At 52.9% G+C, this 13348-nt stretch overlaps 1 protein-coding gene across 1 annotated transcript in view; it reads right to left on the bottom strand.

Moving 5' to 3' along the window:
- Positions 1–3687: 3687 nt before the first annotated feature.
- LOC142251535 (epithelial sodium channel subunit beta-like) overlaps positions 3688–13348 on the bottom strand; it is a 176473-nt gene continuing 166812 nt past the window's right edge. Inside the window, exons 3-11 of the mRNA XM_075324429.1 lie at positions 12679–12809; positions 12178–12341; positions 7591–7695; positions 7137–7257; positions 6967–7039; positions 4857–4914; positions 4682–4755; positions 4468–4543; positions 3688–4305 (exon numbers count right to left, since the gene is read on the bottom strand). Of these exons, the coding sequence (XP_075180544.1) occupies positions 4090–4305; positions 4468–4543; positions 4682–4755; positions 4857–4914; positions 6967–7039; positions 7137–7257; positions 7591–7695; positions 12178–12341; positions 12679–12809 (1018 nt within the window). The 3' untranslated portion in view covers positions 3688–4089. The remainder of the gene's footprint in view (positions 4306–4467; positions 4544–4681; positions 4756–4856; positions 4915–6966; positions 7040–7136; positions 7258–7590; positions 7696–12177; positions 12342–12678; positions 12810–13348) is intronic.

Genomic DNA, 13348 nt, shown 5'->3' with positions numbered 1-13348 from the left:
GCGGGGGGCGGGCCCTCAGGCGTCACGTGACGAGCCTTCTCCATATAAATCACAGCCCCCACCAGTGTAGTAGACAGTACACAGCGGCCATAACCGTGTGAGGGGCACAGCTCCTGTAAATAACAGTGTCAGCCACAATAATAATAATAATAATAATAATGTAAGCTATAGCTCCCATAAGTGTCAGTCATGGCGCCCTCGTAGCACTGTCTCTCGTGGCGCCCTCATAGCGGTGTCTCTCACTGCGCCCTCATAGCGGTGTCTCTCACTGCGCCCTCATAGCGGTGTCTCTCACAGCGCCCTCATAGCGGTGTCTCTCACAGCGCCCTCATAGCGGTGTCTCTCACTGCGCCCTCATAGCGGTGTCTCTCACTGCGCCCTCGTAGCGGTGTTTCTCACAACGCCCTCATAGCGGTGTCTCTCACTGCGCCCTCATAGCGGTGTCTCTCACTGCGCCCTCGTAGCGGTGTCTCTCACTGCGCCCTCATAGCGGTGTCTCTCACTGCGCCCTCGTAGCAGTGTCTCTCGCGGCGCCCTCGTAGCGGTGTCTCTCGCGGCGCCCTCGTAGCGGTGTCTCTCGCGGCGCCCTCGTAGCGGTGTCTCTCACTGCGCCCTCGTAGCGGTGTCTCTCACTGCGCCCTCGTAGCGGTGTCTCTCGCGGCGCCCTCGTAGCGGTGTCTCTCGCGGCGCCCTCGTAGCGGTGTCTCTCGCGGCGCCCTCGTAGCGGTGTCTCTCGCAGCGCCCTCGTAGCGGTGTCTCTCGCAGCGCCCTCGTAGCGGTGTCTCTCACTGCGCCCTCGTAGCGGTGTCTCTCACTGCGCCCTCGTAGCGGTGTCTCTCACTGCGCCCTCGTAGCGGTGTCTCTCACTGCGCCCTCGTAGCGGTGTCTCTCACTGCGCCCTCGTAGCGGTGTCTCTCACTGCGCCCTCGTAGCGGTGTCTCTCACTGCGCCCTCGTAGCGGTGTCTCTCACAGCGCCCTTATAGCGGTGTCTCTCACTGCGCCCTCGTAGCAGTGTCTCTCACTGCGCCCTTATAGCGGTGTCTCTCACTGCGCCCTTGTAGCGGTGTCTCTTACTGCGCCCTCGTAGCGGTGTCTCTCACTGCGCCCTCGTAGCGGTGTCTCTCACAGCGCCCTCATAGCGGTGTCTCTCACTGCGCCCTTGTAGCGGTGTCTCTCACAGCGCCCTCATAGCGGTGTCTCTCACTGCGCCCTTGTAGTGGTGTCTCTCACAGCGCCCTCATAGCGGTGTCTCTCACTGCGCCCTTGTAGTGGTGTCTCTCACTGCGCCCTCGTAGCGGTGTCTCTCAGGGCGCCCTTGTAGCGGTGTCTCTCGTGGCGCCCTGGTAGCGGTGTTTCTCACTGCGCCCTTGTAGCGGTGTCGGTCACGGAGCCCCTGTAGGTGTCTGAAACGTCGTCCCCGTATCTTTGTCAGACATGGAGGCCTCCATAGTGGTGTAGGCCCCAGCACCTCATAGCGGTGTCTGTCCTGGCGTCCCGAAGTGGTTTTGGTCACTGCTCCCCCGTAGCGGTGTCGGTCACGGAGCCCATGTAGCGGTGTCGCTCACTGCTCCCCTGTAGTAGTTTCGGTCCTGGTGCCCCGAAGCAGTGTTGGTCATGGCACCCCCTAGCCGTATGGATCACTACTCCCCTGTAGCGGTGTCTGTCCCGGCGCCCCGTAGCAGTGTCAGTCAGTAGTTTTCCGTAGCGGTGTCGGTCACTGCTCCCATGTAGATTTTGCGGTCCTGGCGCCCCGTAGTGGTGTTGGTCACTGCTCCCCTGTAGCGGTGTCGGTCACTGCTCCCATGTAAATTTTTCGGTCCTGGCTCCCCGTAGTGGTGTTGGTCACTGCTCCCCCATAGCAGTGTCGGACACGCTTCCACCGTACAGAGGTGGTCGCCCAGTTCTTCTCAGGCCATGCCTAATATTTGGGCTCATTGAGGCCGGTTTGCGTCCTGGAGAGGTCCTGGCTCCAGCCCAGTGGTCATTGCTGACACAGGCCGGCCCGAGGGTTACGCTTATCCCGATCTTTGGGGAGGGTCTCGTCTCCACCTGTAAATAGCGTTATTCCTGCTTCAGCATTCACACCCCTGTCCTGCAGAGAATACAGGGGTCTTTGTGCAGGATTGTGGGGGCCGCAGCCAACATCCGCCCTGCGCAAACATTCCCTGCAGAGAGTGGACGTCAGGACAGAGCCAAATCCACAGAAATAACATGTTCCGCAGCTCCGAGCCAAGAGGTTCAGAATATAGAAGATGGATTTAAAGGGGAACTCCACTGTATAAGATCTCAGACATTCTCCAATCACACCTAGAGCTTCCTGCTGGTTTCCTGTGTATAAGATCTTAGAGATGGGGGGGGGGCTGTCGTGTGACCACCTCTGAAGAGGTGCCCGAATGCACATGACTGGGTGGGCGGATCTAGAGGGAGAAGGCGGGACAAACTCCATCTTGTATTGCTGCTGATGGTGGTCTCTATATAGCAGGAGCCCCCTTTTACGCAGCTTTATAGGGTCTCACACTACTTGTCACACCCCGGGGGGCCGTGGATATCAATCCCTTTATTTCAGCGCACAATATAGTCTGTGTTACACTAAATATATTTCACCCATCCAGCAGCAAAGGCCAAAATAATGGAGGATTAACAAGAAAAATGTGCAGCACATGGACATCGATACTAAAACTGGATCTAGGGACCCCTTAGGTGGGAGCGGCACTGGACCTGGGGACCCCTTAGGTGGGACCAGTACTGGACCTGGGGCCCCATTAGGTGCGACCGGCACTGGACCTGGGGTCCCCTTCGGTTGGTCAGGCACTGGATCTGGGGTCCCCTTCGGTGGGAGCGGCACTGGACCTGTGGTCTCCTTTGGTGGGAGCAGCACTGGACCTTGGGTCCACTTTGGTGGGAGTGGAACTGGACCTGGGGTCCCCTTTGGTGGGTCCGGCGCTGGACCTGGGGTCCCCTTCGGTGGGGCCGGCACTGGACCTGGGGTCCCCTTTCGTGGGCCCGGCACTGGACCTGGGGTCCCCTTCGGTGGAAGTGGAACTGGACCTAGGGTCCCCTTCGGTGGGATCGACACCGGACCTGGGGTCCCCTTCGGTGGGACCGGCACCGGACCTGGGGTCCCCTTTCGTGGGCCCGGCACTGGACCTGGGGTCCCCTTTGGTGGGTCCGACGCTGGACCTGGGGTCCCCTTCGGTGGGGCCGGCACTGGACCTGGGGTCCCCTTTCGTGGGCCCGGCACTGGACCTGGGGTCCCCTTCAGTGGAAGTGGAACTGGACCTAGGGTCCCCTTCGGTGGGACCGGCACCGGACCTGGGGTCCCCTTCGGTGGGACCGGCACCGGACCTGGGGTCCCCTTCGGTGGGACCGGCACCGGACCTGGGGTCCCCTTCGGTGGGACCGGCATCGGACCTGGGGTCCTCTTTTAAAAAAAACAAACAAACTTGCCTATTGGCTCCTTTACCTTTTAGCTTTACTCACCCTCCCCAGATCCAGCGTCATCTTGTGTGCTGCCCTGTTTTCCATTGTTCTCAAATCAGTGAGCTCATGGACCAGGGGAGGGTGATTAAGGAAAAGTTTCTTTGTTATTTTATCTTGCCTATGGGCAAAAATAGTTTTTTTTTCAAAGGGAACAACTCCTTTAATGCAACATTTGGTAAAAGGTGCAAAATTAGACAACCATGAAATGAAAAATAGTGATCCCCAGCCCAGGGCATGATGGGAGTTGTAGTTTTGTACCAGCCTCCCGTTGGGAATCACTGTCCATAGGTGCGTCCAGTCTATCTACCACCATATATCACTATATACCGAGGCAAACTAGGGACCTGGAAAAGATCTACTAGCAGCGGTATCGGAAGTCACCCAGCTTTTCCAAAAACGGATGAAGAATTGACCGATTTTCAGTTCCTATATGAAGTATTGGGGATAGCGGAGGTTTTGGGGATAGCGGAGATTTTGGGATGTTTTGCAATATTCTCGGCTTTACATTGACTATAATGGCTACACACACGGAGGAAAGGAGGGATTATATGAAGCCCACTGCCCTTCAGTTCTGCCGGGTCCCCCAATCCATTGCCCCCCTTTTCCTTTCACAGCTTGGTGGTCTTCTGTAGGTAGATGGTGCTCTGCTTTTGCATGTAGGGGTTGGAGTATCCTCCCTCCTCTTTGTTGGCCGTCCTCAGACATCTCCAGATAAAAAATAGCACGACGTCCAGCAGCAACTCGAAGAACTCCGCCAGGGTGCACACGGAGAAGCCCACCCACAGGCCCACCAAGCCCCCCATATTAGAGATCAGATTGATTTCCTGTAAAAAAAAAAGAGAGAATTATATCAGTCAGCACCGCTCTAGTCACATCCAAAGCTGCAATCAAAATGTGTGCAGATGATATCATTGCTCCTGTGTGACCTGGACCCCCATTGTCCACATATACATTACGTATGTGTATATTTTCGGCTCAGTCCTCACCGTCATGGACGGCTCCTCTTCTATCAGCTCGAAGTTGAGTTGTTTGAAGTAAACCACGACCTTCACAAAGTTATCCCTGGGGAAAATCACAGATTTGGGAACATTTTTAAAGGGCCGGTAACCTTAATATCAGCGGCTTCTAATAATGCAGGATCCTGAGGAGGCAGATAACAGAGAGCAATAGACTGCATTTGATGTTGCAGCCAGTGGATACCTGATAAGTGCCGGATCGTCGGCCACATCTTTCATTTGTCCGCCCCATTCCTTCAGGTCCTTGGAGAAATTTTCCTGCAAACAGAAAAGTTGTTTTCAGCCTCTACAGTCAGCCTCGAGGGTCATTTGGATAAAATTGGCCGGACAATGCCGGGGACCCCAGACATGACACTTACGATAAAAGCGGTGGACGGCCACTGGGACCCCGACACGGTCAGCTCATAGATCTCCTCCCTGTATAAGGAAGCAAAGAATAGAACTGTCTGTACATGGGAAAGTGGCGACACGGTGGTCCCTATAGTCCAAACACACCTCCCCCGAAAGTGAAGAGGACCCCGGCGCACGGATTTGTAAAAGTACAGGGTCTGATCTCAAGTCTATATTTATGGGTCTGGGGTCAGAATTCAGGGTCTGGTCTCGGGTCTATATTTATGGGTCTGGGGTCAGAATTTAGGGTCTGGTCTCAGGTCTATATTTATGGGTCTAGGGTCAGAATTCAGGGTCTGGTCTCAGGTCTATATTTATAGGTCTTGGGTCGGAATTTAGGGTCTGGTCTCCAGTCTATATTTATGGGTCTGGGGGTCAGAATTTAGGATCTGGTCTCAGGTCTATATTTATGGGTCTGGGGGTCAGAATTTAGGATCTGGTCTCAGGTCTATATTTATGGGTCTGGGGTCAGAATTTAGGCTCTGGTCTCAGGTTTATGTTTATGGATCTGGGATCAGAATTCAGGGTCTGGTATTGGGCCTATATTTATGGGTCTAGGGTCAGAATTTAGGCTCTGGTCTCAGGTCCATATTTATGGGTCTGGGGTCAGAATTTAGGGTCGAGCCTCATGTCTATATTTATGGGTTTAGAGTCTGGTCTCTGGTCTATATTTATGGGTCTGGGGTCAGAATTTAGGGTTGAGCCTCATGTCTATATTTAGGGGTTTAGAGTCTGGTCTCTGGTCTATATTTATGGGTCTGGGGTCAGAATTTAGGGTCGAGCCTCAGGTCTATATTTATGGGTTTAGGGTCTGGTCTTGGGTCTATATTTATGGGTCTGGGGTCAGAATTCAGGGTCTGGTATTGGGTCTATATTTATGGGTCTAGGGTCAGAATTTAGGCTCTGGTCTCAGGTCCATATTTATGGGTCTGGGGTCAGAATTTAGGGTCGAGCCTCAGGTCTATATTTATGGGTTTAGGGTCTGGTCCCGGGTCTATATTTATGGGTCTGGGGTCAGAATTTAGGGTTGAGCCTCATGTCTATATTTAGGGGTTTAGAGTCTGGTCTCGGGTCTATATTTATGGGTCTGGGGTCAGAATTTAGGGTCGAGCCTCAGGTCTATATTTATGGGTTTAGGGTCTGGTCTCGGGTCTATATTTATGGGTCTGGGGTCAGAATTTAGGGTCTGGTCTCGGGTCCATATTTATGGGTCTGGGGTCAGAATTTAGGGTCGAGCCTCAGGTCTATATTTATGGGTTTAGGGTCTGGTCTTGGGTCTATATTTATGGGTCTAGGGTCAGAATTTAGGGTCTGGTCTCAGGTCCATATTTATGGGTCTGGGGTCAGAATTTAGGGTCGAGCCTCAGGTCTATATTTATGGGTTTAGGGTCTGGTCTCGGGTCTATATTTATGGGTCTGGGGTCAGAATTTAGGGTCTGGTCTCAGGTTTATGTTTATGGGTCTGGGGTCAGAATTCAGGGTCTGATCTCAGGTCTATATTTATGGCTCTGGAGTCTGAATTCAGGGATTCGTTGTGAGGTCTGAATTAATTTGGGGTATGGTCTCAGATCTGTAGGGGTCTGGTTTAGGGTCTGGCGTTTGCGTACACCCCCGTTTCTCCTCTTCCTCCTCCGTGGTGCGGGTTACTGGCTCTGACCGGACATCAGTCAGGTGTGGGAGGACGGTGGCTTAACCACGTACCTCAGGGGGCTTCCATATCCCCCTACCCACAGGTCAGATTCCTGCGTTCCCCCTGGTTCTGGGACAGATAAGACCACTAGGCGGCTATATTGGAGGAGACCTCGCGGTCTTGTGACCATTAACCCCTCGTCTTCCTCCCGTCTCTCGGAGCCGCAGACTCGTCATGTGATACTGAAAAGCAGAATTGGCTAAACCGTCGTGTCAGCTGGAAACAGGAAACTCCAGACCCCGGGCCACGTGCTCCGCGCCGACACGTTTCATGACCCAGCGATCAATCACATCCTTATCCAGATGGGACATGTCCTTCAGACTTTTGCTAAGTGCATGCTGGGAGTTGTAGTTCCCCTGGCAGGTGGAGGATGGGTGCAGTTCACTTACGTGCACTGTAGGGGGCAGTGACAGTTCAGTTCATCGTGCGCAAATTTAAATTCATAAAGCTTCACGCAGTCACCTGGAAGAGAAAGACGCAACGATCAGAGCAGACACTTCCCACCTGGCTGATAACAGAGAGCAAAAGAGAGAGTGATACAGTAATGGAGTGACCGTACGGACGGTGGCGTTGCTGAGGTTGCACTTCGGGTTCCCCAGCTCCTTCGGACACGCAAACTCCCAGTGCGTGCAGCCGCAGTTGTCGATGATGTTCTGCTGGGCGCACGTCCGTTTACAGGCCTGCGGGCGACAGGGACACAGACCGCGGATTACTTGTTTCCCATTACTGACAGCAAGCAGAGATCTTACAAATGCAAACAATCCCTTTTACAGGGATAAAGCTTCATCAGCCTAAGACTCGACGGCGTCATCCAGGATACACAATCTGTCTGCTTTCTTACACAACAGCGCCTCCCCTGTCTGCAGGTTGTGTCTGGTACTGCAGCTCAGCGCCATTCACTTCAGTACCAGATGTGACCCCGTGCGCTGAGGTTTCTGAGAGCTGATGTGGGGGAGGGGGGGTGGGATTCTTGAAGCCCGGTTATGTGAATGGTGCCATTATCTGCCGCTGACCTCGCGCGTGTATCCAGCACCGTATACGTCCTTATAGAAGTTCTTGATGTTCTCCCCCTCCGTGCACTGACTGATGTACGGGGATTTCAGCCGCTCAATGTGAACCTGCAAAACAAAAAAGAAAATCGATCCAATCGCCGAGCACAATGCCGAGCCGTACATCACCAAGCACAATGCCGAGCCGTACATCACCAAGCACAATGCCGAGCCGTACATCACCAAGCACAATGTCGAGCCATACATCACCAAGCACAATGCCGAGCCATACATCACCAAGCACAATGCCGAGCCGTACATCACCAAGCACAATGCCGAGCCGTACATCACCAAGCACAATGCCGAGCCATACATCACCAAGCACAATGCCGAGCCGTACATCACCAAGCACAATGCCGAGCCCTACATCACCAAGCACAATGCCGAGCCGTACATCACCAAGCACAATGCCGAGCCGTACATCACCAAGCACAATGCCGAGCCGTACATCACCAAGCACAATGCCGAGCCGTACATCACCAAGCACAATGCCGAGCCGTACATCACCAAGCACACTGCCGAGCCGTACATCACCAAGCACAATGCCGAGCCCTACATCACCAAGCACAATGCCGAGCCCTACATCACCAAGCACAATGCCGAGCCCTACATCACCAAGCACAATGCCGAGCCCTACATCACCAAGCACAATGCTGAGACATACATCACCAAGCACAATGCCGAGCCGTACATCACCAAGCACAATGCTGAGCCGTACATCACCAAGCACAATGCCGAGCCCTACATCACCAAGCACAATACCGAGCCATACATCACCAAGCACAATGCCGAGCCGCACATCACCAAGCACAATGCCGAGTCGTACATCACCAAGCACAATGCCGAGCCGTACATCACCAAGCACAATGCCGAGCCGTACATCACCAAGCACAATGCCGAGCCCTACATCACCAAGCACAATGCTGAGACATACATCACCAAGCACAATGCTGAGCCGTACATCACCAAGCACAATGCCGATCCGTCCATCACCAAGCACAATGCCAAGCCATACATCACCAAGCACAATGCCGATCCGTACATCACCAAGCACAATGCCAAGCCATACATCACCAAGCACAATGCCGAACCGTACATCACCAAGCACAATGCCGAGCCGTACATCACCAAGCACAATGCCGAGCCATACATCAAGCACAATGCCGAGCTGCACATCACCAAGCACAATGCCGAGCTGCACATCACCAAGCACAATGCCGAGCCATACATCAAGCACAATGCCGAGCTGCACATCACCAAGCACAATGCCGATCCGTACATCACCAAGCACAATGCCGAGCCGTACATCACCAAGCACAATGCCGATCCGTACATCACCAAGCACAATGCCGAGCCGTACATCACCAAGCACAATGCCGAGCCATACATCACCAAGCACAATGCCGAGCCATACATCATCAAGCACATTGCCGAGCCGTACATCACCAAGCACAATGCCGAGCCGTACATCACCAAGCACAATACCGTGCCGTACATCACTAAGCACAATGTCGAGCCGTACATCACCAAGCACAATGCCGAGCCGTACATCACCAAGCACAATGCCGAGCCGTACATCACCAAGCACAATGCCGAGCCGTACATCACCAAGCACAATGCCGAGCCGTACATCACCAAGCAGAATGCCGAGCTGTACATCACCAAGCACAATGCCGAGCCGTACATCACCAAGCACAATGCCGAGCCGTACATCACCAAGCGCAATGCCGAGCCGTACATCACCAAGCACAATGCAGAGCCGTACATCACCAAGCACAATGCCGAGCCGTACATCACCAAGCACAGTGCCTGAGACTCATTCGAGGAGACATGTTCTGTGCAGGGATGGATCGCACTTCTCTATCTGTGTCTGATGGAGGAGTCTGGGTTTGGTGATGGAGGACGTTACCCCCTGACTGCATTGTGCCCACTGTACATATGGTGAAGAAGGATGATGCTCGGGACTGTTGTCTCAGTGATGGGTCAGTACAAGAAATGGTAGAAAATTGTAGCTTCAGCTTTGTGGGAACAGTTTGGGGACGGTAATTTTCTGTTCCCCATGATTATTACCAGTGCACAAGCTTAGAGGGAGAACATGACACCGCACAGAGCCCGGCCCCCTCCTATAATGAAGACTGTGAGCCCCGACCCCAGCCTCATCCTATAATGGAGATTATGAGCCTGGCCCCCCAAACATCAGGGTCACCTTACAAATGCGCTTCTAGATGAAGGGGCAAAATTTCCCACAGACACCTCCAAAATCCTGTAGAAATCATTCCCAGAAGAGCAGGAGAGGCCGACTCCATATTAATGTGTATGGATGTAGGATGGGGGGACTGAGAACCTCTTGGAGTTAGGGACATTTCCCTATACAGCGGCCACTATGATTGTTTGCTTATGACCAGGGCGCCATCTAGTGGCCGGTATGGGGAAACACATCTTTTTGGAATCTACCTCTTATTGGTTATTCCTATAGTGAGGCTAGGGGGGTAAATATAAGGTTATATCAGTGCCATGAGGGGGTCCTGAAGGTCCTTCTGCCACATAAAGGGCCAGCAGTACCACAAATGTCATCCACACAGCTACAAGGGTAGCGGCTGCCCTCCACTAGTGGATGCGGGGCTTGTATATCATGGAGGGGGACTATTCATCTGCTATGGGGACCTTGAAGTGACTCCAAATTTTGTAAGCCATGAAAGGGTTATAGATTGAGGATGGACGGCCTCTGTCCTCAGCGGCAGAATAACCGTGGCCCACTGTGATCTTTACTGTGAGGGACCAGAGACTGCTGTGATCTTTACTATGAGGGACCAGAGGCTGCTGGGATCTTTACTATGAGGGACCAGAGGCTGCTGTGATCTTTACTGTGAGGGACCAGAGGCTGCTGGGATCTTTACTATGAGGGACCAGAGGCTGCTGGGATCTTTACTATGAGGGACCAGAGGCTGCTGTGATCTTTACTATGAGGGACCAGAGGCTGCTGTGATCTTTACTATGAGGGACCAGAGGCTGCTGGGATCTTTACTATGAGGGACCAGAGGCTGCTGTGATCTTTACTATGAGGGACCAGAGGCTGCTGTGATCTTTACTGTGAGGGACCAGAGGCTGCTGGGATCTTTACTATGAGGGACCAGAGGCTGCTGGGATCTTTACTATGAGGGACCAGAGGCTGCTGTGATCTTTACTATGAGGGACCAGAGGCTGCTGGGATCTTTACTATGAGGGACCAGTGGATGCTGTGATCTTTACTATGAGGGACCAGTGGATGCTGTGATCTTTACTATGAGGGACCAGAGGCTGCTGTGATCTTTACTATGAGGGACCAGAGGCTGCTGTGATCTTTACTATGAGGGACCAGAGGCTGCTGTGATCTTTACTATGAGGGACCAGAGGCTGCTGGGATCTTTACTATGAGGGACCAGTGGATGCTGTGATCTTTACTATGAGGGACCAGAGGCTGCTGGGATCTTTACTATGAGGGACCAGTGGATGCTGTGATCTTTACTATGAGGGGCCAGAGGCTGCTGGGATCTTTACTATGAGGGACCAGTGGATGCTGTGATCTTTACTATGAGGGACCAGAGGATGCTGTGATCTTTACTATGAGGGACCAGTGGATGCTGTGATCTTTACTATGAGGGACCAGTGGATGCTGTGATCTTTACTATGAGGGACCAGAGGCTGCTGTGATCTTTACTATGAGGGACCAGTGGATGCTGTGATCTTTACTATGAGGGACCAGAGGCTGCTGTGATCTTTACTATGAGGGACCAGAGGCTGCTGGGATCTTTACTATGAGGGACCAGTGGATGCTGTGATCTTTACTATGAGGGACCAGAGGCTGCTGGGATCTTTACTATGAGGGACCAGAGGCTGCTGGGATCTTTACTATGAGGAACCAGAGGCTGCTGGGATCTTTACTATGAGGAACCAGTGGCTGCTGTGATCTTTACTATGAGGGACCAGAGGCTGCTGTGATCTTTACTATGAGGAACCAGAGGCTGCTGGGATCTTTACTATGAGGAACCAGTGGCTGCTGTGATCTTTACTATGAGGAACCAGTGGCTGCTGTGATCTTTACTATGAAGAACCAGAGGCTGCTGTGATCTTTACTATGAGGGACCAGAGGCTGCTGTGATCTTTACTATGAGGGACCAGAGGCTGCTGTGATCTTTACTATGAGGAACCAGAGGCTGCTGTGATCTTTACTATGAGGGACCAGAGGCTGCTGGGATCTTTACTATGAGGGACCAGTGGATGCTGTGATCTTTACTATGAGGGACCAGAGGCTGCTGGGATCTTTACTATGAGGGACCAGAGGCTGCTGGGATCTTTACTATGAGGGACCAGTGGATGCTGTGATCTTTACTATGAGGAACCAGTGGCTGCTGTGATCTTTACTATGAGGAACCAGAGGCTGCTGTGATCTTTACTATGAGGAACCAGAGGCATCCTCTATCAGATTAGTGAGGACAGGAGAGAACGGCGGAGGACATAGACCTCTGTATGAGATCTGTTATGTGACACTGGCCCTTTAAGGCAGGGTGTTACCTTCATCATGCCGATATCGGTTTCGGCTCCGGGTGGGACATTGACACCTTCATCCTCGGGGAACGGCATCTGGTTGTGCTCGTGAATGAGGAGACGGATGCCGGCGGAGTGCGTCATGTCCCGCACGTATTCAATCTGCTGGATGAACAGCTCCAGGTGCAGACCTGCCGGACAGATGGACGGGTCAGCGCCAAAATCCATAGGAGAAGAAGGGGTCCAGGTTCATGTCTATCCTCCAGTAACTACAGAGCCCTTTTCTGGCGCCATTGAGTCCCCCTGTAAACCACATATTAATCTTGTGCACTCTGTCCCAGATTTTGCCCCAAATCCTGGCTGTAGTATAGCGCAGTAAGTCCATGCTTCCACGTGCACAAAAACACCAATAATGCAACGTGTGACTCTCGCCTAACCCAGCTTTCCCAGAAATGGATAAACTCAGGATTTCCATCCCAGCGCCCTCCCCTTCTGGTGAGCCTGGCACTCTCTTTGGGGGATTCTTACCGTACATAAACCCCGCTTTGGTGATGTTGAGCGGCACGGAGCTCCCCGGGTTCCCTCGATAATCCGTCGGCTTCAGGGAGTTGAACGTGTAACAATTCCCAAATTTATAGTTAATAAAACTGGAGAAGTAACTAGAAAGGAAGAAAAATCAGAAAACGTGGTAAAAATCGAGCACGACGGTCCAGCTCGGACAATCCTGTAGGAAAATACCGGAAAGTTCGGAAAGTTTCTCATGGACTTTATTGGGCCAATTTATCATTGGGCTTTTTGCACCTCATTTCTGGAAGAAAAATAGTATAAATCTGCAGTCACATGTTGTGGCGGTTTGGCTGCGTTCACATGTCGTGGTGGTTTGGCTGCGGTCACATGTCGTGGCGATTTGGCTGCGTTCACATGCGGCGGTTTGGCTGCGGTCACATGTCGTGGCGGTTTGGCAGCGGTCACATGTCGTGGTGGTTTAGCTGCGGTCACATGTCGTGGCGGTTTGGCTGCGTTCACATGTGGCGCTTTGGCTGTGTTCACATGTCGTGGTGGTTTGGCTGCGGTCACATGTCGTCGCGGTTTGACTGCGGTCACATGTCGTGGCGGTTTGGCTGCAGTCACATGTCGTGGTGGTTTGGCTGCAGTCACATGTCGTGGCGGTTTGGCTGCGGTCACATGTCGTGGCGGT

The sequence above is a fragment of the Anomaloglossus baeobatrachus genome, chromosome 9, assembly GCF_048569485.1.
Source record: "Anomaloglossus baeobatrachus isolate aAnoBae1 chromosome 9, aAnoBae1.hap1, whole genome shotgun sequence".
Lineage (NCBI taxonomy): Eukaryota > Metazoa > Chordata > Amphibia > Anura > Aromobatidae > Anomaloglossus > Anomaloglossus baeobatrachus.
The sequence above is the reverse complement of the archived record's forward strand: the minus strand, read 5'-3'. Positions and strand labels throughout refer to the sequence as shown.